The following is a 26248-nucleotide window of genomic DNA, read 5'->3' on the forward strand; positions in this document are numbered from 1 at the left end:
CAGGATGCCATTTCTACATATTTGGTAATTCTCAATGGATTTCTCTTCCATGAATTTGTGCAATTGTTCTGAGCCAGTGTAACCTTTAAATACCCAAAGCACTGGCGAAATTTTACATCACTTATCTGCTGCAAATAACCACACAAACATCCTTTTGCTTGTTTTAGACCTTGCTCTTACTAATCTCATTTGAATCCCTCGCTCCCAGTTTTCATACTGGGGTACAGAGCAAACAATCAATCCCTACAGGTTTGTAGATCTAGGAAAGGAACCAAGTGCCTTGAGTTACTTGTAGGTTACTTGTAACAGGCTCTCTGTTTCATCTAGTTACAATCCTTCAGCATGAAAAGTACCAGATAAAAACAAGAGATGTAGCAAAGAGCATCTTGTTGACCTTTAATGTTTTACTTTCATCATCACTTGCCAAAAACTTACCTCTAACTCCTTAATTTTTTCTTCGGCTATTCTCTGTTTTTCTAAGAGCTGATTATGAATCACTCCTTTAGGCTGAAGAATGAACCTACAAGTGAAAAAGAAGAGACAGAAAAAAGTTGGGTGCTTTTTATTTCAGTGTTCACCAGCTGTGCACCAAATCAAACTAGAGCCACCTCTGCTGAGTGTTCATGCTCACTCCCATGTTCCAGTCAGAGACAGGAGAAATTGCTCTGACAGCTCCCCAAGCCCACCAGGCTGGCCCCCAAAGGCTCACCCATGCTCTTGGGAGGATGAATGTGGACCCAGAGAGATCTCCCTCTATCATTCAGTGTCCTTGAATGAGCTGGAAGCACTTCTGGCACACAGCCAGCACAGGGAGTCTGTCAGCACAGTCAAAGGGATTTAAGTCAGTTGATGGCACAGAGTCAAGGAAGACTCTTGACAGGTAAGAGCTGTTTATTAAGGGTTTAGTGCTCACAAGGTAAACAAACCCACACAATAAAACCAAAGCTTTCCACAGGGAGTTGGGGTTGCACAACCTGCACAAGAGCAGGCTCGAGGGAGACCTTACTGCAGCTTTTCAATGTATAAAAGGGGTTTACATGAAAAACCAAGGCTTTTTAGAGAGTCTGTCATGCCAGGCAAGGGGCAACAGTTCTCAACTGCAACAGGCCATGGTTAGGTTGGACAGAGGAGAAATGTTTTAGACTGAGGATGGTGAGGTGCTGGCACAGGTTGTCCAGAGAAGCTGTGGCTGCTCCATCCCTGGAAGTGTCCAAGGTGAAGCTGGACATGGCTTGAAGCAACCTGAGGTAGTGGAAGGTGTCCCTGCCCATGGCAGGGGGTGGGACTGGATGGTCTGTGAAGAACCCTTCCAACTCACACCCATCTGTGATTTGACAAAACAGAGTGCTTCCAGCAGAAGCTATGGAACTTTCACAGCTCCCACTTCTCAAGCCTTGACTTTAACTCAACCCCTCCTGATCTCCAAATTTCTACACTTTCACCAGCCAAAGGGTTTTTCTGTGAGGTGGGAAGTGGCTGCTTTTAACTGAAGTTGTGGCCACTGGTTTCCACTTGTTCTGTTTTCAGTTTCCAAAGGGATTTGAAAGATGCATCCATAACATCTGAGTCCTGCTTGCCAACAAGCAGAAAGGTGCCTGCCTCACTCAGAGAAGGAGCACCAGCATTCAAAGCAGTCTCCAGCACGTGGCACTGGCATCCCATAAAAGAGGTAAAGGACAACTAAGTTCAAACAAATTTTAGGAACCCTCCATGGTTGTTTTTCACCCTTCCAGACATAAAGAATGTACAAGCTGTAGATTCACCCCCTTCCCTACTTAGAAAGTCCTCCAGGGGATTTAGAAGGAGCCTCCATGGGTCATACCAACGAGGTCAAGGTCTCCTCTAGCACCAACTAGGGTCAATGTCTTCCTGCCAGGTGACAGCAGCTCATGCTTCAACAGTTAAAATGAGCAGCTTTAGACAGGGCAGAATCAGAGTGCATTCCCCGTCTGCTACAGAAAAACCTGAAATCAGTTTGCAGAGTCATCTCCCACGACAAATGACATTATTGAAGTGTTTGCTCAGTGCCTGCTAAACACAAACACGGATCTGCCACTTGGCTGGAAACCCAGTGCCCTCTGCATCAGTAACCCAGCCAAAAGGAAAACTACCTGCCACACGCATTCCTGAAATGCATGGGAGGAAAACCGTGGATAATTATAATAGGTTTCCAATTAAAACTCTCTTTGGGGTTGCTATTAACTGCACACACAAGTGCCTCCTCCTCCTCCCACTTCTTTCCCTGTTCCGCTTCACCTCCTCTTCTCCACAGGAGCTTCCGCTGCATCTTTCATGTTGCAATTTTCTCAAATCTCTCTCATTTTCCCCCCAGTCTTGGCTCATGTTTATTGCTGGCATCATCTTTGCTCTCTGTCTGCTCCTGTTCTTACCAACAAAGCTCACTCAGACTCTCTTTGTCCCCTCAATCCCCTGTTCCCACTGGGAGGTGTCCCCACCATTCACTTGCACACAGTGGTGATGGTTTGGGGTCCTGGCATGCAGCAAGACTGCTGAAATAACAACACAGCTGATTTATGAAAATCAAGTTCAAGACCACCCTTCTAGGAAAGAAGTTATTTTCATTGTTGTTAAATACAGAGCCTGGATCCAGCCAGAGAAGAGGTACTTTTCAGGACCACCAGCAAACACATCATTCTGATGCCCTTACCTCAGGCATAAGAACACCAGAAAAAAAACATCACCCTTCACACACACACCCCTGAAATTTTGCCTTGCTTCTGCAGTAGCTGCCATTACTGGAAACCAAAGCTGCAAGATGCCTTTTGTACACAAAGTCACCAGTCCCTTCCCACGTCACTGCTTCCCTGAGCCTGCCTGTGTACGTGAACATTTCCTGAATTATTTCCTTTTTTTGTGGGGGCAGCAAAGAAGAATACAATCCCTTCTCATTTTCTTCCCCAAATTGTACAGGAAGATTGATCATTTTGGTTTCCCTGACGTCCCTGATCTAAAAAACAAAGTTCAACAGCAACACAGCTTGAGCAATTTTCCCCAGGCTGCAGCTGGGAAGGTCCCTGCTGGGTGACAGGCACTGGGCGATCCCGGCTGGCTCAGAACTGCTACAGGCACCAAAACCTCCAACAAACAACTGGCTGACTTCACTTTTATTCTGCAAATGTCAACAGCAGTCATCAGAGAAAATATCCTCCCTCCCACCCTCCTGCAATGCTCTGGCAGACATGCGACAGCAAATTAAAACTGGATGGCTGAAATTAGCACTGACGAGACTTCTGCGGGCAGCTGGGCACAAATACAACCTCCCTGATTTTGCCTGCTATAAGACAGTGGGCTGGAACCTGTGTCCGTTCAAACACTTGCTCAGAAGCAGATCAAATGTCCCTGACTTGGGCAGCAGCATCCTGCAGGTCCTCGCCAGCGCTGCTTAAAGCCACCCCGTTGAGTTCCCTGCCGCAAGACCGCAGAGCTCTTGGCCTCAAGTGCACAGGTGTCACCCTGGAAGCTGCCAAAAGCCAGGTCTTTGAAAGCTGAACTATAAATCCACATCCACAGTTAAGTGTTTAAATCTGTGGCTTCGCTTTCCAATATAAGCAGGACTGGAAAAACGCATCAGTTTTTTAGAGTCCAGTTTGGGATAGACACGTTATGGAGATCTTGGCCAAAGTTTTTACCTAAGGAAATAATGTGGTTTATGGCAGCACTTGGAAAAAGCAGAAGTTTGTTCTGCTCATTAGGTAAGAAGTGCTGCAGGGCACTTGTAATAAACCAGAATTTAAATTGAATCTAAATTTCATGTTTCCAATTACCCTAAGTAATACATCAACTTGATGATTTTTAGGTTTTTTCCTCCCCAGGCTGGAGAAACAGGACAGTGTCACCCTGCTGCCTGGTTTCAGTTAGATGTAGTTATTTTATGTACAGATTTTCAAGCTTGTCCAAGAAGCATGGTACATTCTGATAACTTCATTTTCCCTGAGTTTGTGAAGAAGCCTTTCAAACACTTGAAGTTAATTCAGTGCCTGAAGGTTCACCACCAGCTGAGAGCTGGCCCCATATGAGAGTCATCGAGCCGAGGAGCCCCTTTCTGCTCAGTGGTGCAGAGCCTAGCAGGTGACACAACTAATACTGACCCAAGAGATGCTTTCACAGCTCTGCTGGAGTTCATGGGAAGCTCCAACCCCCCAGAATTTGTGTGTTGAACTGAGATGGAGCTTAAGCACTGCTAATCCAGAGAAGCAACAAATGAAGTCTTCTCCCAGACATGAGAGTTTGCCCGTATCCGCCTGCTCTCGCTGAAGCGTCACAGCACACACTCATAGACCTGTCAAACATGACACCTACACTATCAAACATGAAACAGTGATTCAGAAACATGTTCTGCACCACAGTGGCAATTACAAAGCTTAGTAACAATCACCTCTTCACACAGGAACTTTTTCGCTGTTGTTAAATTAACACCAGAAATATCTGGGTCAGAAAGGATAAGTTCACCCCATCTCAAAATAAAAACACCCATTTCAAAATAAAAATAGTAAAAATAGAACAGGACTTGCTAGTAATTCTTCCAGTGTCCAAAGATTATGGTGAAAATTCAAACCAAACCAAAGAAAATTAGAAATGAAAGCTGCAGAGGAGGGGGCTCCCTGAGGACAGCAGTGTTCAGCCAAACCAGGGCTGCCAACAAGAACAGCTCCATGGAGCAGAGCCAAGTGGTTACCAATCGACTGCACCTACATGCTTGGCCTCCCAGTCACTGCTGGTTCTCAAGTGCAATATGAGAACAAAAATAGAGCACAAGGGAACTGAAAGAGAAACCTTGCTCTAAATATTCCCACTTGTTTCTATTTTCCTCCCTTTGCTATCTCCACACCAGGAATTTTGTTTCCTCAAGGCAGAGAAAGTGGTTTATATACACTCTCTGAGGCTCACTGTTAGTTTCTTTCTGAAGGGATCTCTTACCCCTTCACAATTCTATTTAATTAATTCACAATTTTCTATTATAATTTTCATTTGATCAGTGTTTATATTGCACATCCAAATGGCCTTCAGACTCTTGTCAGGTCAGCAGTGCTGCCCACTTCATCATCTGTCTGCTCCTTTGTGTCACACATACACACCCACAAAGTGATGATCGTCCAGTGTAAGTAATTCCATAACTCAGCCTGTTTGCACCAAAATGTACTGTTTACTTGACTTTGAGACATAATATTAGATTCTGAAGGATTTGCCTTTTAATGAATGAGGTTATGGAGATGTTTGTTCAGCACATGCCACTCTTCGTTATGACATACAAGTCATTAAAGTTATTAAAGGTGGAGTCACAGTGATGCTCATAGTTCAGGTTTTCCATGAAGAATCCCTACTTTCAATTACTTGCAACTGCAACAGACTTCAGCCTTTACAGCTGGAGTTTTCAGTGGCAGGCAGCTGTCCTGGGCACAAGCAGCCTCTCCTCTGCCCTTGGAGTTAGGAAATGTGGTCCCAGTGTCTCTCCTGCCTGGCTTGTCTGTGCATGAGGCTCTTTGAGTTCAAGTATTCAAACCAGGAGGGAAGGAGCCCCACAAGAGACCACAGAACCCCCTCACAACCAGTCTGAAAAGAAGCTCTTCCCACTTGGTTCCATGTAGATCCCTGCAAGAATCAGGATAGCAAGGGAAGCCTCAGCTTTTCCCCTGCCAAGATGGGTACACAGCTCTCTGCCTAATTCCAGACAGAGACAATTTTACAGGTTCACATGTCCAGTGTTATTTTGCCAGAATAATGATGAATGGCAGATCTGTAAGACCATTCACCTGGCTTCCAGCTCACACAAAGAGTCACTGTAACTTCAGCTACGTGGTTCTCACTCCATTTGGGAAACTCTCTACAAAAACTTAAAAGAAAACAAACAACTTTGCACAAAGCTGGAACATTACTTTAACATGTTGACTGATTTTCTAAACAACCAAACATATTGTGGTATATCACAGCAGTGTTTACATGGAATGTCCTGCCCCTTGAAACCAAGCACTTGCATGAGACCACTCTGTGAGAAAAGTTTTGTTGGCTAAGCCCAGTGATGCCTTTAACTATTTAAATACGCTTTTTAATTCTGAACTTGCACTGCTGCTCAAGCTTTGAGCAGACTCAGTAGGGGATTACTGCATTTTAAGTACTGTTCAAAGCCAGTGGAAGAAAGGCTTCCAAGGAGCTGATCCCAAGCAATCTAGCTTGATGGAGCCAGCTGTGCAGAACTGCCAGCACCCAGTAGTCCTCTTCTACTGTCCCAGGACTTGCTGCTGCCTCTGTAAATGATTCTTTATGCAATTCATACCAAGAACAGTTTATACCTCTTCAGATTCCAGTTTTAGACACCCTAGATGAATTACCCAGTTCCAAACAAGACAAGGAAGCAATATTGAAAAAAAAAGAGAAAAAAAGAAAAAAAAAAAAAAAGAAAAAAAGAAAAAAAGAAAAAAGAAAATTCATCACTAATTATAGCTTGTGCTGCCACCCTTCATGTCTAAGGGTTTCACATTTTTTCAGCCTGATTTTGACTTTCCCATCAACAGATCATATGCCTTAACTAGAGCTGCTTCAGAACAGATGGAGTTTGAACAGATGAGTTGAAGCTTTCTCTATGTTTGCATTTATTTTAGTGGTCAGTCATCTCACTGGGTCACCTCGATATAGCTGACCCCCACTATTCCCTTCCACATACCTTAAAGCAAAACAAATCCCGCAGCTTATGTTGGGAGGATTATACATGAATACATTCCAAGGAGCAGCAGTTTATAGTTCACATGACATTTTACTGCTGCCCTGGGAGAGGTGGATGAGCACAAGGAGCTGTTTGGACAGGAGACATCCCCAGTGGGCAGCACAACCTGTGCAAAGCCAGCCTGACACACCGGAGCACGCAGAGACCGGGATTAGCGGCGCTGGACGTCGGCCAAACCGCGTCTTACATAGGCCCCAACAAGGGTAACTTTTACTCAGATGAACATTTGTAAGCCATAAACCTATTTACTCTAAGGAGCTAAAGGATTTGGACAAAGAATCCCACGCCGTTCACTTCCTCAACCCTCGGCACGGGCTGGCCCGACGCGCCCGGCCCCACGGAGGGGTTTGGGCTGCACTTCAGGCCATGTTTACATTCAGCTTTCACTTTTTTGGGGGGCATCTCTCAATAGCTACAGCATATTACATTACCTCAAGCCAAGATAGTAACACAGCTTGCAAACAGCAGTTTCTGCATTGCCAGACACTTAACTAGATGGTAGATTTATACCATTGTTCATGTTTGGTTCTTTAAAAAAAGACATCAGGAATATACCTCTAAGTGTGTATTAAATATAGCACAACCCCAAAAGAAGAAAATAGTACTGTGGTCTGCTTTTAATGAGCATCACAAATTCTTTTTGAAGGCTCAACTGACATAAATGGAATTTAAAAAAAAAAAAAAAACAACAGCAAATACCTCCTCTCTATCACACAGGAATTCATAACATTTGAGATTGAATCCATGTGGGAAAACTCTGCAACAACAGCAGTTCATGCAATTGAAATCCCCATATGTGGTTCTTCCTCACTATATTCCTGATTTAGTGGTTTTGTCTTCTACTTTAGTTTTCATATAATTTGATAGTATGGAGCAATGATGAGCTGGGGCTTATTTAAGCCAAGGGAACTCAGATGACTACAACATGCCAACCACACATGCACCTCAAATAGATCCTTTGCAGTCTGGGTTGTACCAGATTTGAAAGTTGCAAGAAGCAGAAAACAGAAACAATTTTTCCAATAATAGGAAGTCAAGATCCATTTCTAAAATCTGCTCTATTTTTAAGAATTCCCAATAAATTCCTATGGATTTTAGAATGCTTAACAAAAACAATTTAAAACTACAACACCACATGGATATGCCCCAAGGAAAACAAACAAGCAAATGCTGGTATAAGAACCCAGGTAAATCAATCCTAAAGACGTTTCTATTTTAATTTTTTTCTTATTGATAAATATTCTGTGCTCAGAAAGGTGAACTCAGCAGTAGCAAATAAAGTGACATGAAAATACTGCTATATTCTGACAGGCAAACTTATGCCCTTCTCAGCAGCAACCCCTCCCTAAAAACCTGTACAGAAAAACTGGAAAAATTTGGATCTTTTTTTGAACAGCAAGAGGGGAGAAGAAAAAAAAAAAAAAAAAAAAGAAAAAAGAAAAAAGCTTTCTGCCTTGCCCGGGAGGAAACCTTTGAAATGCAAAGTGAGGAGGAAGACCCAGCTTGTGGATAAATAGCACAGCCTTGGCTTCTGTACATCCCAAATCCTGCTACAACAAAGCATCAAAGCACTACAGAAAACTTCACAGCAGTGGACACTAAGATAACTGAGCCAAAAGAATTCATGCATAACACTAATAGATAGATATTTCTGGACTCTGGAGTTAAATTAGCTAACACTAAAACAACCACACTGCTGTGTCCTAATCAGCAAGAACAAACTTCTTAGAATCAGTATCTGTGGACCAAAAAAGGCTGGACATTGTTTTTGAAAATAATTTCTTCTCAGAAAGCCTGATTTTTTTTATTTCTTTTTAATTATTTTTTTCTAAATTGGCTGAGACATTTTGTTAGTTCAGCAAATAGTTTTGGAGAAAACAAAGTAAGAATTCAAGACAGAAGTTGTCTTGCATTTGGTTTAGGATTTGATGCAGCACTTAGGTTCTTGCATCTCCAGATTAAACTCGTGTAAAATGGAGTTCTCATGCCATGGGATTGGTTTCCTTATATTTAATTCAGTGTTTTCATGCAGGGGTCATGAATGAACTTCTCCTTTCAGGCTTTGAACAGGTGATAGGGCCAGGATGTTCAAACTTAGATTTCTCATTTGTTTTAAAGCTGTTCCACCTAAAATTTATATCTTATCCTAACATTCACATCCCAGCTCAGAGACTGGCTGGGCACTTCCATCTCACAGCTGTGGGCCCTGAGTACCTTGTCACACCCTGTCCTGCTGGCTGAATATCCACTGACATCTGCAAGGGCATCTCCAAGCAAGACAGGAATACAGCAGGACCCTCCCAGTACTTCTCTGGGCCAGTGATCTGACCATTCTTCTCAGCTGCAGGAAAGCCACATGCTCTATGTTAAACCAAACAGCCCTGTATTCTGAAAGAAATGCTCTAGCATTCAGTATTTCTCCAGGCACTCCCACTCTCGATACCAAAATTTGCTTCAAGAAATGGGGAAAAAGTTTCAAAATACAGAACTTTAAATCCACTAAATATTAAAATAAACTGAAGTTCCTTGCTGTTTCAGAATACCAGATTGACATTTTAAATGCTTGGAGAACTTCAGAAATCAGTCAGTCATGTTCTAAAACGGTTTTGCAAAGTCATTTGGCACAGCAAGTCACAAAAGCACGAGTAAACTCCTCAGAATATTTAATACTAGTTTAAAATTGTCTAGCATATATATCCAAAGAGAACTCTGAGCCACTGGAGCAAGAGATGGGCTGTATTTGCAATAGAATTCAGCTTCCCTCTCTCTAGAGGCAGGGACAAAGCCAAGGTGCCTTACTACAGCCCTCGATCCACAGGAGTCCAACCTGCAAATGCTGCCCTGAGAGTGCAGGGATCCTGAAAGCTCTGGCATTTCCATGCCAGCACATTGCCTGTGGCTCACAGCACATCAAACTCCCTCCTCCTGCAACAAGGGCAGCCTGCAGGAGCACTCACATCTCCCTTCTGACCCTTGTTCTTCTCAGTTTAGATTTCATCTCAAGTTTACTCAGGTAGCTCATGTGTTGTCTAGGTAACAGGTAGGGGAAAAGTTAGGGATAAAGAAAAGAATGGAGCAGAGTTGTGTGAATGTCATAGTCCTAGTCCCAATAGAAAAAAGTTCCTAAAGAGTTAAATGTCCCCATGGAAGGGAGACAAGCAAGAGGAAAAGCTGTATTGCTAATCTTCTATCAGAACACCCACACAGTAGGTGGGGGACTATAACCAACAGATTTCTTTCCAGTAGGGATAAGTAAAAGACCTATTTTTATTTTAAATTAGATATTATTTTTATTGTAAGACCCTTGTTTCTGCTGCTTATGTATTTCACAAACACTGACTTATCAGACATGTCCAAGTTCTCTGCCTAAAGCTGATTCTTTAAAGAAATGCAGCTGTTTCCTAGAACAGGGAAGATAGACATCTTGCACACAAGCCATGGAAATCTTTCCTTCTCTGACGTTTCAGCATTGCATGGAGAAATTATGTAGAGCAGCAGGGCAGAAGAGCTATAACTGGACCAAGATATCCAGGAGATTACAAATAAGCAGCCCTGGGCAGCAGGAATAAGATCAAGAACTAAGTGGGGGCAGGGCAGTGGGGAAGGAATGTGTTTGGAAATCAGATGTCAGTTGGAAAAGGAGTCTGTGCCCAAGAGAACAAGCTCCTTTTCTGAGCCAGAACCAAATCCAGGAGTCCAGATTCCCAATACCTCACTACTGCCAGCAGTAACCACGAAGTCTACAGACCAGCTGTGCTCTTCTCACACTCCTCATTAACCAGGAAGGGGCTGACAACCAAATCCTGTCCCATACTTCACAGACCAAGTCACAGGCAGCAGCACAGAAAACTACTGCATCACCCCTGCATACATGATTCTCATTTTTGCTTTCTATGACAGCTGTCTAAAAAGATCTTGCAAACATTTACAGGCCCACAACACTGTGAAGATCATTGTTCAGGCTGCAACAAAAGTGAGTAGTTCAAAATCAGGAAAAACCTGAAATAAAAACCAATTGTGTGATGGAAAACCTTTTGGCTTATGCCCATAAAGCCTTTGGTTCCCCACACACCAGCTCCCAACAGCTGTTCAATATGCAGCAGAAGCAGTGGTCAAGCAGCTGGACACAAATTCTGTTTTCTTCGCAGCTCAGTCCCTGACTGAACTTCTCCACAGGCCAGACTTACTGTGGAAAAGAAATCCTCCCTTTTCCAATAGCTACATGGAGGAACTTTTGGTTTACAAACCACATATTGGCCAGAAGGCAACAGGCTGATCCCTGGGACTTGTGTCAGCACCTGTCAGCTCCTCGGCAGCCGGGCTCCAGCGCCCAGCCCGCACCGAGCCTTCCCCACGGAGCCGGGCCATGGAGAAGCCACTCGAATTTCACACACCAGCCTATAGTTAGTAACTGAACCATCAAGGTTAAGCCTTGGGTGTCCTTCAGCTCTTTGTGAGATTTTTGACATGTGAGCAGGAAGCACAGGGCAGCTGCCGTGCTCTGTGCTGGCAGAATCGAACACCTCACACACACACAAATGATGAAAATGTTTGTGAACACCTCACAAGTGGTGAAAATGCAGCTCCTGCAGCTTTACCCAGTGATACACAGCAGGGACTGCTGCCTTTGGCAGCTCAGGAAAGAGCTTACAGTGACTGATCATGTCTCATTTCCCAACAAAACCATGAGTCACAATAAAAGCAAGAATGCATTTAAATCCAAGGAATCGTCAAAAACATTTAATTCTCTCTCAGGTTTCACCTGAGTATGGTTCAGCCACCAAAAATCTGAACCACCCTTTAAAAAAAAATTTAAAATTCAAAATCATGTTATTACAGCTGTCCCATAAAATAGTGTAATGGCACAAAGTCATTTTATGAGGACAGCTGTGATAATATATTATGCTTGCAGAAAATATTGAGCCAAAAGTTGTACCACAGTATTTGCTTGATTTTTACTTATATTTTCTCTTTTAAGTGTTCTCCCATTAGCTGTACAAGTAAACTGATGATAAAGCAATATCAAACCAAAACTGACTGTCTATTTTGGCACAGCATGAAAAACTGCAGCACTCTGTGCCCCACGCCAAGTGCCAGACATTTTTCATCTGTAAATAAGGATCTTGTCCAGGTTATGGGCTAGAAGAATGTAAAGGGAAAGGTCTGAAATATTCAGACAGAATTCTGAAGCTTAAACTTTCAACATAGTTCTCAAAGCAACACGATGATATCAGTTCACAAATAGCTTAAGCAGAAGTCCAGCACAGTGGTAGCTGTCTCAGGCTACGTAACAGGCCTTTCAAAAGAGTATGAAGTAACAGAACTGAAATGTATTTGGCAAGATGCCATCACCCAGATGAGATCCCAGCCTCACAGATATGTACAGTACACAGCAATTCATCAGCTCATACCCTGTGGCACTGACATTTCTTCTGTCAAACCAAAAATAGCTGTAGCAAAAGTAAATTGAGCCCCACATGTGGAGCCTGGTAAGGCATGTTACACAAACTGCAATATTTCCCAAAAAACAAGAAGAAAAACAAGTGGAGGAACAACAAATGAAACTTTCACATTCATCACCAGTGAAGAGAAAGCCTTCTGGGAAGGAAGGAAGGAAGGAGACTCAGGATAGGGATTCAGAAAATAAAAACCACACAGCTGCTTTCCAAGTAGTGCACAAGGAAGTATCAAACCAGGCAAGCTTCCTCCCAGGATGCAGCACATCACCACAGCTCCTCAAGACTTCGAATTCCACAAAGACCTGGAGTATCTTGTCCTACAGAAGGGTACATGCTAGCCCTTTGCATACAGCCCATCCACCCAAGCTAGAGGAAAAACACAGAAAACTTATCAGAGGCCAGATTCTAAGTAGCAGCTTAGATGAGTTAGAGAACAAAAAAAAGAAAATTTAAAAAAAAAAAAAGTTAAGCATTAAGCACAGGAATAGAAGCACAAAAGTTACTTCAAGAATTTAGTTATACAAGCAGAAGAACCTTGATAATCAGAGCTAACAGTGATGCAAACCTCCACCCTTCCTGGATATCTGAAACCCTTTAGAGCTCCAGCATTTCCACGCTGGACTACGCAAATGAAATTAAGACATCTCAAATATGCCTTTGGTGCCCAAACTCATGTCCATGCAGGACATCTGCTAGTCCACTTCACAGAACATGGCTTCTATGTCCAGAAGAACCACAATGACCACCTCCTTTGTTCTCCAGTGGAACACAAGATGCCAGACTGCCCTTGGATTTTAACTCCTGCTCAAGGGCTGCTTTAGCCTGCTTTGCCAAAAGCCCAAATCTTTGCAATAAATTCTCTACTAGTGGTTGGAGTGGGCTCCAGGAAGTTCCTCAAGTACTTGGTGCAAGCTCTCTGCACTAGGAAGTGACACAAATCACACCAGGGCATCACAGCCAACTGGCAGGGCAGCTTCAGCCCCACAGCCAGGACAGGCAGAGCTCACAGAAATACTCCGTCAAGCTTAAGCAGGGGAAAAAAAAAGGGAAAAAAAAGAATGAATGAGTAGCATTGAGAAGAAGAGCACTCTCTTAATCTGTATTTGCATAGCAACTAATACAACAAAGCCCATGAAGAGTTCAGTTTTTAAACAAATCATAATGCAAATATTTTCCTGCTGGCGCCTCTGCCACCGCCAAGGAGCTGGAGCTGCCAGCCGTGCCTCACACCTGTCTGGTCACAGAAAGGTAAGGAAGAGAGGATTCCCCAGGAGACTGGGGCTCCTGCACACAGGAAGGGTAAATGGCTTAGCACATCAAGAAAGGGTCTTACTGCTAAGGAGGAGGCAGAAGCAGAAAGCAGGACAATGCACTTCACACCACAATGAAATAACATCTGCTTCCCACATCTGATTCAAAGGCAGGATCATTTAACAATAAAGACCGACATTCCTAAAGTACCTTGAGGGACTTTTCCAGTCTGAAGGCACTCTGGACTTTCAAATTTTCAAAAAGCTTTAGAAAAACATGTAGACTCCAGAATTATCTTTTACTCTTCATCTGTCTGCTCTGGGACGAACCCAAACAGAAAAAAAGCCTTTTGAGACATCTCATGACTACTCCAAACACAAGTGTTTGCTACATCTACAGCCTGCCTGGGTCAACCAGTCACCTCTTGCAAGAGACCAGAATCTCTTTTCAATGTCACCAGCACCTCCACCAAACCCAACATTTAATGCACCTACTTGGAAAAGTTTATTTAGTGGGAACCCTGCCACTCTGAACAGTTCCATTAGCCTGGGTACAACTGCCCTGAAAACTCTCAGCAAAATGCAAAGTACACACCATTCCTGGCTTCCCAGTCCTGCCACCTCCCTACAACTAGGTCTGGAGATTGCGTGGGCTGATGGATGAGGGCACCTGAAGTCTGACCTGGCTCACTGCTCAGTCCTGTGATCACCCACTTTAAGACAAAGAAGGTGGGGTAAACAGGGTGGGGAAGAGGTCGATACAATCACCCCTTTTGGCAGCAGCCAGAGCAGATCCAGTATTTCACAAACCACATCCCGAGTTGGGCAGTCATCACTGTTACCCAACTCACATGAGACAAAATCCTGTTTCTCAAATCAGAAATGCAGAAATCTAATGTGATATTTGTCAAGCAAGCACGTGTTTCAGATTTGAAACCACTTTAGTGGTAAAACCACTCTGTATAAAGACCACTTTATAGGGTCTTCTATCAGAGGCTGCTGAAATCCCACCACAGTTCACTGCAGAAATTACTCAGAACACCTCTGTCTGGTTTAAGGAGTTTCTTTTGACAGCCATCCAACACACAGAAGCACATCTTTAAGAGTGCACTGGGACTACCCATCCCAGCTTTATGTTTGCCTCCAAGGGTTTGAAAAAAATCCAAACAATAACATTAGATCCATTCCCTGGCATGACACTGCAAAGGACATTTCTGTAACACATCTGTGCCAGGAAAGCCCCAAGCACAGGAACTATGCACAGGGGTTTTCAAGGAGTTTGACACAAACTAAATTGGAAATGACTGATGCTGGGCAGATCTGTGAGGGCCTTCTCACAGATGCCATTTGGCATTAGAGTATTCTGCTCTGGTAGTTGAAATTACAAACTCCCCAGAGGTGCCAGAGGACAGCATCAGGGTCTGGAGCAAAACCAGCCAGCAAAACCATACAAGGCCAATATAAATTGTAACAGCCAGTACATAACCCCAAGAGGTAAAGGAGAAAGCCTCACTGCATTCACAGGGAGATTGCTGAAATTAAAAATAAAAAACAATGAGAAAAAAGGAACAAGTAAATGTGCTGACAGAAAGCTGACGTGCCCTTTGTGAAGGTGAGAGCCTCCTGCCCAGGGCAGCAGCCTGGAGGCTTCACAGGGACTGAGCCTGGGGGTCTCAGAATCACAGAATCCACCAGGTTGTAAAACACCTCTGAGGTCACAGAGTGCAACCTGTGACCCAAAACCACCTTGTCAACTGAATCATGGTATCAAGTGCCATGTCCAGTCTTTACTTAAACACCTCCAGGGACAGTGACTTCACCACCTCCCTGGGAAACCCTTTCCAATGTTTAATCACCCTTTCTGTGAAGAAATTCTTCCTAATGACCTACCTAAACCTCCACTGGTGCAGTTTAAGACTCTGTCTTCTCATCACTTGTTATCTGGGAGAAGAGCCTGACAACCACTTCACTCCACTCTCCAGTCAGGAAGTTGAAGAAAGCAAGGTTCCCCTCGAGCCTCTTTTCGTCCAGGCAGAGCCCCCACAGCTCCTTCAGCCAGTCCTTGTGCTCCAGACCCTTCCCCAGCTGCGTTATCCTTCTCTGGACACGCTCCAGCCCCTCAGTGTCGTTCCTGAATTGAGAGGCCCCTCTCCCGGCGCAGGGAGCCGGGCTGGCCCCCGCTCCGGCCGATACTCACATCCGCCCCACGCCCTCGTACATGCGGGTCTCGTCCACCAGCATCATCACCTCCGTGTCGGTGAGGTGCGCGTGCTTCTTGGTTTTGGTGAGCTGTTCGATCTGCAGGTCGGCCAGTTTCACCTTCTGCTGCGTGTCCATCACCTTGGCCTGCAGCTCCGCGAAGGCCTGGCCAGGGGAGAGCGCCGGGGTGAGGAGCGGCGGGGGCACAACCGGCCCCGGGCTGCGGGCACGAGGGGACCGCCCGGCGACCCCGGCACACGGAGGGGAACACGGGAGGACACACACAGCGGGCAGGACACACAGTGGAAGGGTGGGGCACAAGGAGGGAGCACACATGAAAGAAGAACACACAGGCGGGGGTCTCGTACCTTCTTCAGCTCCAGATCCACGGGCGCCGCCATCTTGTCCGCGCACAGCGCATGCGCGGAGAGGCGGGGGCTGTCAGGGCCCCACCCGCGGGCGGGACCCGCTGTGGCACCGGCACCGACACCGACCGGGCCGGGGGCTCCCGTGGCACCGACACCGGCACCGACCGGGCCAGGGCTGCCGTGAGGGCTCCTGGCGCCAGGCCGTGACCTGCGGTGCCGGCAGCACCGGTGCGGTTGTGGGCCGAGACCGCCTCGTCAGGCCGGCCCCGCCTGGGTATCCCCAGCCCGGGCTGACGGTGCCGTGCAGGGTTGGGAGAAGACCCAGAGCGGCTGGAACGGGAGAGCCATCCCTGCCTTACTGGGAACCATAGAATGTTAAGGAGCTGGAAAGGACCTTAAAGATCATCTCATCCCAACTCGCCCCTGCCTCGGGTAGAAACGTCTTCCACTATCCCAGATCACTCCAAGCCCCATCGAACCTTGCCTTGGACATTCCCAGGGATGGAGCAGCCACAGCTTCTCTGGGCAACCTGTTCCCATCCCTCACCACTCTCACAATACAGAATTTCTTCCATGTATCTGGCCTGATTTTTCCTTCTTTCAATTTGTGCCTGTTACTCCTTGTCCTGTCACTGCAGTGCCTGGTGACGAGTCCTTCTCTGGCTTCCTTGGAGGCCCCTTCAGACACTGAAAGGTTGCAATGAGTTCTCCACTCAACCTTTTCTTCTCCACCAGAACAGCCCCAGCTCTCTCAGTCTATTTTCATAGGGAAGATCTGCTCCTCTTACCAACTTTGTGGCTTCCTCTGGATTTGTTCCAGCAGTTCCATATTAGTCTTACGTTGGAGACACCAGAACTGTACATGCATCGCCTTCACTCTGCTCCTTTGGATGCAGCCCAGGATCCTGTTGGTTTCTCCCTGCCTCAAGGCTCTCTAGCAGAGCTAGCAGCTCCCCCCACTCTCACTTCCCCCTCATGGAAGAGGGAAGAACTGGTTTTGAGGTTATTTTTACTGCAAAGTAAGGAATGATTCCTGACCCACCATATGAAGTGATACTTGCTGGAATTAACTCAGCTCCAAGAACCTACAATCACTCCAAGAAGAGGATTCCTTTCAAGAGAGGTGGGAGTCCAGCTCTGGATTTTTTTTTCCTGCCAAATCATAGAACCATCATAATAGTATTTGGTCAGAAGGGACCTTTAGGATAATCCAGTCCACCTTCCAGTGGACCAGGTTTCTCAAAGCCGCATTCAGTCTGGCCTGAATACACCTACAGGTATGAGGCAACTACAGCTTCTCTGGGCACCCTGTGCCAGTGTCTAAATGCCAAATGCTGGCTTAAAACCAGGGACCATTCCCATGTGAATGGATCAGTGGCCAGAGTGGCTTTATTCATACTGGAGGCAGCTTTGCTTGGTGAGCAGACACACAAGCATCACTCCCTTCCCAAAGCACCAGCTGGCAAAGACCAAGAGAATCTCTGAAATAATCCACGGCTGGGATGGATCCTGCCCCCAGCCCCTTACACTGCTCCTCAAGGATCATACAAAGCTGATCCAGCAGCCCTGACCACACTCAGGATCTCTGCTGCTGTTGGAAGTACTCCATCTGCACAGAATTGGTGCTGAATACAGCCTTCAGGATTCTTGACTCCTTTCCACCTCCATGATTAAATTGACAACCCAGGTGTTTGTTACAAAGTGTTATTTATTAGAATATTACATTGCACTTAAAAAATAAGAGAGGTCTGACCCTGTCATCTTGACGTACATGAAGGATGCAGGGCCAGTCCTACAATAAATATAAATACTATGTACAGTTTATCTAAAATAAATATATAATTTAAAATGAAAAATATCTTGTTAAATAGCTGTTACCCTCCCCACCCCTCCCCTCCCTCCTGCGGCGAAGGAAGCCCCGAGCCCGGTCTCCTCCCTTTCACAGCTTGTTCCTCGGCACACACTGCAGTGGACGGAGAGCCGCCGGAGAGTCCCCGTGCCCCCGGTCAGCACCGCTCCGTCCCGGAGATGGCCACGGAGCTGCCGCAGTGCCGCCGCTGCCCGAGCAGCCCCGCCGGTGCCGTCCTGGCGCTCCAGCGAGCCCCCAGCGTGCCGCAGCCCCGTGCCGCTGGCGCCGCGGTCTCGCCTCTTCCAGGAGGTAGAAGTGCATTAGTGCCGGCCCCTGCAAGAGAGAGGCGGGAGAGCTCACACCGAGAGCCGGAGCTGTTCTGCCACAGAGCGCTCCCTGCGTGGGGGGATAGAGGTGCCGAGCCACCCAGCCCCGCGGGAGAAACCTCGTGCCCCTCGGGGCTGGAGCCAAGGTACTCCACCGTGCTTCCCTTCCAAGGACCGCAGCACTTTTTCCCCTGGACGCGTCCACCCCAATAATCCCCAGGGTTTAAGGGGGACAGTGAGGAATGCTTTGTGCCAAGTCTCCTTCCTGAAAATTCAGCTGCTATGAACAGCTAAAATTCCCACCCCCGACACTTCGATAAACATGACAGAAATTCTCCGAAGGCATTACTTCATCCTCACAAAGAACAATGAGTTTTCTTTTTTTTTTTTTCCAAAGAAGAGAAGTAGCTGTAATATGTATGACCACATCTAACGTCAGGATTTAGATCAGATCAGAGGAAGTTTGACAGATTTTCAGCACTCAGCCCTGCAGCCAGCCCTGGGGCAGAGCACACACCCCAGCCCAGCCAGAGGAATTGTGGCATGGGCTGGCAGCAAGATCCCCCCCGTGCCAAACTGATAGGCACTGCTTTGCTGCAAGTAATACACAGAGTGGGAATGAAAAGGAAAGGGGTTTTTTTACACATGTATATAAATAGAGGCAATATCTAAGGAGGGGAAATGACTCAGAGGGTCACAGAGGGAGCAGAATGAGTGGGGAAAAAAAAACTAAACAAAACAGAAGCAGTTTCCCTACTACCAAACATCCCCAAAGCATGGAACACCAGCACAGAACATGAACTTGGGGTTAGAAAGAAGGATGTAGGAATGATAGAGGTGCCAAGGAACAGGGATTTCAGCAGGAAGGGGAAAAAAGAAGACCGGAACCCCACAGGGCAGCCCAGACTCTCAGCCAGCTGCTTCTCCAGACTCAGGCTGCCTTCAGCTCCTGCCTAGCTCTGGCACAGGATCCACATAGCAGACCCAGCCAGCACAAACAGCAGAGCCCCAGATGTCCACCAGCCCCACTGCTGCCCCGTGCCCAGCTAGGGGCTCACCTCGCCAGCACCTGGCATCCTCAGTGATTCACAGTGATGCCCAGCTTGATTTTCTCTTCGTTTTCTACATCGTAGCCACCCCTCTTGTGACACCTGCGAGGCCAAGCAAAGGGATGCTCAGGGCATGGAGAAGCCCTTGCCACCCTCCTTGTTGCACATGATTTTCCCAGGGACACAGATCTGAGAGCTGAGTCCCATCCCACTCACCTGAGCATCAGCAGGGCTGCGATGATGACGAGACACAGGGAGGACAGGACAACAGCAACAACAGCCAGGGCTGTGGTGTGGTCGTAGGCGCTGGGAGGGTGCTCCACTGGCAGCAAGAGGCCATGGCAACGTTCTCCATGATAGCCTGGCTGGCATCTGGGCAAGAAGGAAACTCATAAAGGTCAGTGGTGAGCAAGGACAGGAGGTCTTTGTGTTCCTCACACCCCATAGGAAGGCCATGCCTCAGTGCTCAGCCTTATCCAGCACCCTGCCTGTTCCCCTCGGTCCCCACACCCCCAAGCTGGGAGGTCAGATGTCACCATCATCTCTATTGTACTAGTAAATTAAGCTTCTCCTGCACCTAGTGAAGACTCCTAGAAAGGGTGAGGTCTCCCCCCGCAGAAGGCACTGGGGTCTGTGCTCTTCCCATTCACCCCCAGGCAGACAGGTTGCACAGGTCACCTGTGGAAGTGGGAAGGGAGCAGTGAGGCAGCTGGCCCAGCATTTCCCATAGAGCACGATGTCCCTGCACACCCTGCCAGCTCAGAGGTGTCCCATCCCTGGAGACTTGGGAGGTTGCTCATGTAACAGAAATAACGCTCCACACTGGCTGGGAGGCTTCCAGCCCTCCCTGAGCCACATCGCACTGATGCAACCAGATAAATATATCCCTCTATATCCAGCACCACTGACCCTCAGGCTGATCTCCAAGCCGGACTCAGCCCAGCTCTCCTCCTGGGCTCACAATGCCACACGCCAGCATCACCTCCCAGGCACAGCAGCAAGGCTGGGCACGTGGCAAAGGTGCAGGACCCAGTCCAACAGCATCCTCATTCCACCCTGTGCCCCAAGAAGCAACGCTCCAGGAGACCCTGTGACAGAGGCACAGCCAACCACCAAGAGCAGCCACCACTGAGTGACACCAGTCAACACAAGGCTTCTTTATCAGAGGAGACTGGGGCAGTTGGCCACTGTTACTAAAACTCTAGTGGCTCTGAGAGATGCCACCCAGGGATGGGCCACTGTGCTGAAGAGATGCAGCCAGCCCCCAAATCCCTGCTGCTTTCCTGTGTCCCAGGTTCTCTCCCAGCCCCAGGGATCTGGGCAGGAGACACCTGGCTGTCCCAGTCCTAGGCCAGGGTGTTGCAACCCAAACTGAGCCTGCAAAGGTGTCCCTTCACTGGCAGTCCCGAGTCCCCCATGCAGGGGGCCCAACTTCATGACAGCTTCAACAGGGAGAAACTAGGGAGTTAGAGGAGCTCTGTGAAGCTTGATCCCTGCAGATTGCAGATCTTGTGGGCACCATAAGCCAAGGAGCTATTATCTTCCTGGGGCTCAAGGCTGGGTGGCTCAGAGGATTGATAGTGAAGAACAAAGCCTCTTACATATCTGCCAGCTCAAGTCCTGCCCACGTCAGCAGGGATCAAATCTGCACCCCGGGGTGTTTCCCGAAGCAGCAGTGCTATGTCCAGGTACCCCAGCAGCAGGCAAACACTTTCTCCTCCACTTGCCTCATCTAGTCCCTGCTTGCTCTGCACCCCTGGGGGAGTGGGCAAGGAGGGGTGCACAGCCCTGTCTTTCATCAGGTCAAGGGACAGGTCAGGCATGGCTTTGGCAGCCTGTCCCCAAAGGTGCTGCCTCCACTCTGTTTTGCTGGCAGCAGGGGAGAGATGCTCCTCCCAGCTGCACTGATGTGCCCTGACAGATGCAGGAGCCCTGAGACCTCAGAGCAGGGGATTTACAGTAACAGGGTCAGGATGAGGTTTCCCACATCAGACCTGCAGAAGCCCTCAGCTGCCAGAGCCCAGCCCTACACACACCATTCCGCAGTCCCCAGCACGGCAACTCAGCCAGAGCTCACCGTGCTGGCACAGAACCCTGCTTCTAAGGCCATGACAAGTTTTGGGGGAGGGGTGGACACTTCTAGATAAGTACAAGGAAGAGGCCAAGTCAGTTGTCCCTGCATGGGTAGGGAACATGCACTAAAAATATCTCTGCTTTTCCTCTGCCCAGCCTGGAGAATTGAAAGCACCATGACTAAGGCTCCCCCCCTCCCTGCACAGGCACACGACAACAACTCACATGCAAGAGGGAGCTCCCAGCTCTCGGATGTACTTGCACTCGCCGTGAATACAGAAATCCTTGTACTTCCGCAGGCACGGGTCTCTCTTCTTCCCCAGGCCTTTGCCTTTCCTTCTTTTATTGCCGTTCCCTTTTTTCTTGGGAGTAACGAGGCCTTGAGGCTTTGACAGGAAGGCAACTGAAAAGCAATTTGGGAGGGAGAGAACAGCAGTCAAATCAGCTCCACGTGCCAACCAAAGGGAAGGCAAAGCCACATCCCAGGGCTGCCACAGCTGCTCAGCCCTGGCTCCCACAGCTCTTTGTGCTGGGAGCTGCCCCCAAGCCCGGGGTGGGGGGACATTTTTTTTTTTTTTCAGCTCCTCACAAATATCATGGCCTTTCCAATTCATAAGAACAATTCTCAAGGAAAGAAAGGAGTCGGGCAGGGGGAACAGAGCTTTATACATCTCAAATGCTGCTATTATATGCACCAGTTTCCACTGAATACAGAACATTGCTAATTGCCCCTTTATCTGGCCTTTATTTCCCTGACAAGCACAGACTTTTCTAAGACCCTATTCATGGCTCTGATGGGCTCTCCTTCCCGTGGGCACAAGGATGCTTTACTCACCCCAGGGCAGGATTAAAAGAGCAAGCCTGCCTTAAGTTTTGGTTTTACAGAGCCAAAGAGATGGTGAGGGCATCGTTCGCATGAATTACAACGGTATGTTTTAATTGTGGTGCAGGAACCAGCGGCTTTTGGTGCCAGGCCAGCCCCCTGCTGGGTCGGTGGAAGCTAGAGCACCAGGGTCCTCACCCAGACACAGCACAACACTAGCAACGGTACTCGAATGGTTTTAAGGTGTGCAGATGCCAAAAAAAATCAGCTCGCAGCTTGATCTCACTAGGCGCTGAGGAGCTGGAGAGCACTCACTGCTCCAAGGGGAGTTTTTTAAGCTCTCCCCGAGCTACGGGGCTCAGTAACGCCGGTGAACCCAGCCCAGGGCTGTTCGGGAAGGGGAGTGCAGCAGAGTCCAAGCTGGCAAGTTGTAACCTGCGGAGTTCCTTCTCAGCCACTTCCCGACGGAACCAGCGCCTCTCGTGCTGGCACACACCGCTTGCACACCTAGCAAAGTTATTTCGACATCCTCTACGCTGCGCCTGGAGAAAACCGATACTCCAGGAAACTCTGCGGCTTGGAGAAACCCCCGGATGAGGCTGACAGCAGAGGCTGCTCCGTCCCCTGCCCTGAGGTTTATCTCCCAGCCACAGCCAGCCGACACACACGGCTGCGTTTCCCGAGGGCTGAGTCCCCCACCAGCACCCCGGTGCGAGTGGCTCAGCCCGGTCTTGCCAGCTTTTTGCCACAGTCTGCTGGCACAGCCAGAAAACAGAGAAAAACACGGGAAAATGGGAGGATGAGCTGTAGGGAGCAGAGCACGCTCCTGGTGCCAGGTACTGCCCTCGGCACACCGAGTGTGCGAGGCACAGGTACGCGTCACCCCTCAGCCTGCCACTGTCCCGTGCAACCCCGGGACGGTCTCTAGTGCCAGCCCGGGGCAAGGAGCCCAGCGTGGGTGCTCGGGAGCCCCAGAGAGCGGCAGTGCCCCCATCGCCCCCGTGGCGGGGCCGCCGGCTGACGAGCCCTGCCGCGGAATGAGGAGCAGCCACGCGTGGGCGGCGGTGACTCACGGCGGTCCCCGAGCCACGGCCACCGCCGGCCGGGCAGCGCTGCTCCCCGGGCACGGCAACCCCGCCACGAGGAGCTCTGTCTCCTCCCGGCCAAGCAGCTGAGAGCCGGGACCCCCGGAACCCGCCCTGCAGGGGACTTCAGGGACACGGAGAGCCCCTGGCAGGACCGACACTGCTCCGTGGTGGTGCCCCACGGGCTGCTCCCACTCGGGTCTGCTAGCTACCTGGGGACTGCTCCCCCCCAACACTGCAAGTCCCTCCGAAATGGAGCCGGAGCTACTGCCGGGACACCCGCGGGACTGAGTCGAGCTCAGCCCAGAACGTTCGCGACCCCTCCAGCGCCAGCTGCCCCCAGCCCAGCCCATCGAACGATCCCGACCGCTCCCTGGGACCCCTTATCCCGTCCATACCTCTCGGCAGCTCGCTGAAGTCGTCCCCCGAGGCCGCTCCGCCTCCCTCCTTCTCCGGGCTGCCGCCGAGCAGCGGGGCCGTGGCCGGGACCGGCACCCCGCCGCCGCCCTTGTGGAGCACCTCGTTGTGCAGCTCGTCCCGGCGCAGCCCGCCCGCCGCCGCCGAGCACACTGCGGAGACAGCGGTCAGGAGTGGGGCTGACACTGCCCTGCCCTCCCCACGCGGGACAGGGACCAACCTTCCCGTCTGCCCGCACCCAGAACCAGGACCGGCATGCCCAACACCATTCCCCCACATGTTCAGGACCCCCCAGTCGGGCTGGGATGTGTTACCCTCAGCCGGGACCTTCCCCACGCGAGCCCGTACCTGCCGCCAGCAGCGCTTGGATCAGCACCGCCCGCCCGTCCATGACCCGCGGGCACACACGTCCAGCCGCTGCCGTGCTCCGCTCGGTCCCGCAGCGATGCCCGTTCTCCGGCACAGCGGCCCCGTGGACGGTAGAAAGCTGCGGGCGGCGGGGCGGGGCGGGGAGGGGCTGAGCGACCGCCCCGCCCTCGGGAAGGGCTTCCCCACCGGCCCCGGGGGCGTCCCGCCGGCCGGGACCGGGATCGGGACCGGGTCCAAGTCCAAGTCCAAGTCCAAGGATCCCGGCCTGGGCCCGGTGGGCTCTGCTCGCTCAGGAGGCGGGCCAGGGACCCAAGAGCCACCGGTGCCGCCGCGGGCTGGGCTGGGCGGCGAGAGTCCGGGGAAAAAGGGATCTCTGCAGGGTGCGGAGGGAAGGAGCTGGCATGGAAAAAGTGCGGCCCCAGCCGGGGAAGAAGAGGGGGATCCCGATGGTCCCTGTGGCCCCGGCTGGCAGGTGCCCGAGGTGGCCCGAGGGTGATGGGGGAGCGAATGCACCTCACAAGAGGAGCATCAAGTGAGAGGCAGGAGCTCAAGAGTCAGGGCTGCGCCTCTTCCTGGCCCTAGGGATGGGATGAACCTCAGAAAGGGGACACACTGCCACCCATGTGCCACTGCACCAGCAGTGGGTCAGGGAGGTGGTGGCAATCTGAGATGGCAGCAGAGACCTTTTCTATCCCCAAGGCCCCCTTTGTGCCCCTATTCAGCCCAAGTGATTGAGTCACAGCCTCATATCACAACACCCCCCCAGGCAGCCGCTGTCCCTGTCCCAGCCTGCTGCTTGGGCACTGCCAGAGCTTCCCCATCCCCTTCCCCATGCTGGCAACCGTGTGCTGTGTTTGGCCCCGTCCTCAGCACAGGTGACAGTGCATAAAATGTTACTGACGTCAGTGCCAGGTGAGTGCAGGGTCCTGCCCCAGCTCTCCTTTGGGCCAGCAGAGGCCCCTGGCTGTTTTCTCGAGGTCCTGAGCCCCCAGCCCATGGACGGCTTGGGCTCAGGTAGCCATGAGCAAATATTCCTGCTATTGTTGTTGCCGTCTCCAAGGAATACCACCGGATCTGGCACCCCCCGCTCACACCCTCCTTCTTGCTCAGACTTGACTTTTGCAATTGTTTGCTGGATGTTTTTCCTTCCGCCTCCTCTGGCCATCAGGAGACCAAAGCCTTTGGCAGCAGAGCGAGGTGGTGGCACGGTCGAGGGGCTGTGTCCCTGGGCAGTCCAGCACACTGGCTCCTGGGGAGGTCCCCATGTTGGAATGGAATTTTTTGCCCCTGCCAGTCCCCCACCACGTCTCCAAGGCCGGGCTGGGTGTGTGCGGGCAGCGTTTGCCAGCTGCCCTGGCACCTCGGGAAAGGGAGGTACCAGCTCACGTCAGCTGCCAGGGAGGCTGCTGGCACAGAGGATTGGCAGTGGGCAAGGGTGGGGGAGATGTGTGCGGGCTGCTGATCCTGCCTGCCTCTGCTTCCTGCCTCTGCCTCCTGCTGCCTCTTGCCCTCTGCCTCGCACAGCCTCCTGTGAACCCTGTCCACCTCCTGCAGCCCCTCACAGCCTCCCTGCCAGTTATACCCCATCTCATGCTGCTGAGGCAGCCTCCACAGGGGAGAGAGGTGAACCCCGGGAAGGTTTGGGTGCCTCATGGCATCCCTGATGCTCCTTATGGATGGGTCCTTCTTGGCAGGGATCTCACCACGGTCCCCATCCCAGCTAAGGGCACCCCTCCACACAGCATGGTACCCGCTGGTACCGCAGAGCAAACAGCCTCAACACCCAGATCCTCGGCCTCAGTCTCTGCGAGGCAGGTACCAGGACCTCAGGAGCCCACACTCCCACCTGCGCTTCCCCAAAACGTGACTCTGCCGTGCTGGTGCCTGGACCTGCTCCAGCTGCTCCTGGAGCTGGATCCTGTCGGGTCTGGCGGGTTCCAGCACAGCCGGGCCGTGCCGGAGCCGCGGGGTTTTTATGTTTGCGGTTCCGCCGCCGTGTTTGCAGTGCACACAAACAGCGCAGCCCCGTGGTTTGTTTGTGGGCCGAGGGGCCAAGTGTGGTGGCGCTGGCGGTGGGCATGGTGTGGGCACTGCGAGCACCGTGGCTGCTCTCTGCTGGCAGCACAGTGCAGGCCCTGCCCGGTCCCTGTCCCTGCAGGGAGCTGCGGCTGTGCCCGTGTCCTTCCCCTCCATCCGCTCACGGGCTGCCGCTCACACAGGAGCCTTCTGAACACCGACACAG

At 50.0% G+C, this 26248-nt stretch overlaps 2 protein-coding genes and 1 long non-coding RNA gene across 4 annotated transcripts in view; 1 reads left to right on the forward strand and 2 right to left on the reverse strand.

Annotated features, from left to right (window-relative positions):
• Nucleotides 1-16123, reverse strand: part of PFDN1 (prefoldin subunit 1) — a 31510-nt gene extending 15387 nt beyond the window's left edge. For both annotated transcript variants that reach the window (XM_015642091.2, XM_015642092.3), the window contains exons 1-3: nucleotides 16016-16123; nucleotides 15646-15812; nucleotides 436-520 (exon numbers count right to left, since the gene is read on the reverse strand). In XM_015642091.2, the coding sequence (XP_015497577.1) occupies nucleotides 436-520; nucleotides 15646-15812; nucleotides 16016-16048 (285 nt within the window). In that variant the 5' untranslated portion in view covers nucleotides 16049-16123. The remainder of the gene's footprint in view (nucleotides 1-435; nucleotides 521-15645; nucleotides 15813-16015) is intronic.
• On the forward strand, nucleotides 514-12662 carry LOC117245106. Its single transcript, XR_004499336.1, has 2 exons — nucleotides 514-880; nucleotides 1528-12662. It is a non-coding gene; the product is annotated as an uncharacterized LOC117245106 (long non-coding RNA).
• Nucleotides 16124-17703: 1580 nt separating the features above from the next.
• HBEGF (heparin binding EGF like growth factor) lies at nucleotides 17704-24101 on the reverse strand. The gene is made up of 6 exons (XM_015642273.3): nucleotides 23986-24101; nucleotides 23619-23789; nucleotides 21538-21715; nucleotides 19456-19611; nucleotides 19249-19341; nucleotides 17704-18197 (listed from the first exon to the last, which is right to left on the reverse strand). The coding sequence occupies exons 1-5, from the start codon at nucleotides 24026-24028 to the stop codon at nucleotides 19269-19271; spliced, it is 621 nt and encodes a 206-aa protein (XP_015497759.1). The 5' UTR covers nucleotides 24029-24101; the 3' UTR covers nucleotides 17704-18197; nucleotides 19249-19268.
• Nucleotides 24102-26248: the final 2147 nt, after the last annotated feature.

The sequence above is a fragment of the Parus major genome, chromosome 13, assembly GCF_001522545.3.
Source record: "Parus major isolate Abel chromosome 13, Parus_major1.1, whole genome shotgun sequence".
Lineage (NCBI taxonomy): Eukaryota > Metazoa > Chordata > Aves > Passeriformes > Paridae > Parus > Parus major.

Bases quoted from the DNA above. Each gene is read 5' to 3' on its own strand.
- HBEGF (XM_015642273.3), bottom strand. From the start codon at position 24,028: ATGGACGGGCGGGCGGTGCTGATCCAAGCGCTGCTGGCGGCAG. The intron at 23,790-23,985 runs GTACGGGCTCGC...CTGTCTCCGCAG, and splicing joins CCAAGCGCTGCTGGCGGCAG to TGTGCTCGGCGGCGGCGGGC. The intron at 21,716-23,618 runs GTATGGACGGGA...ATTGCTTTTCAG, and splicing joins CTTCAGCGAGCTGCCGAGAG to TTGCCTTCCTGTCAAAGCCT.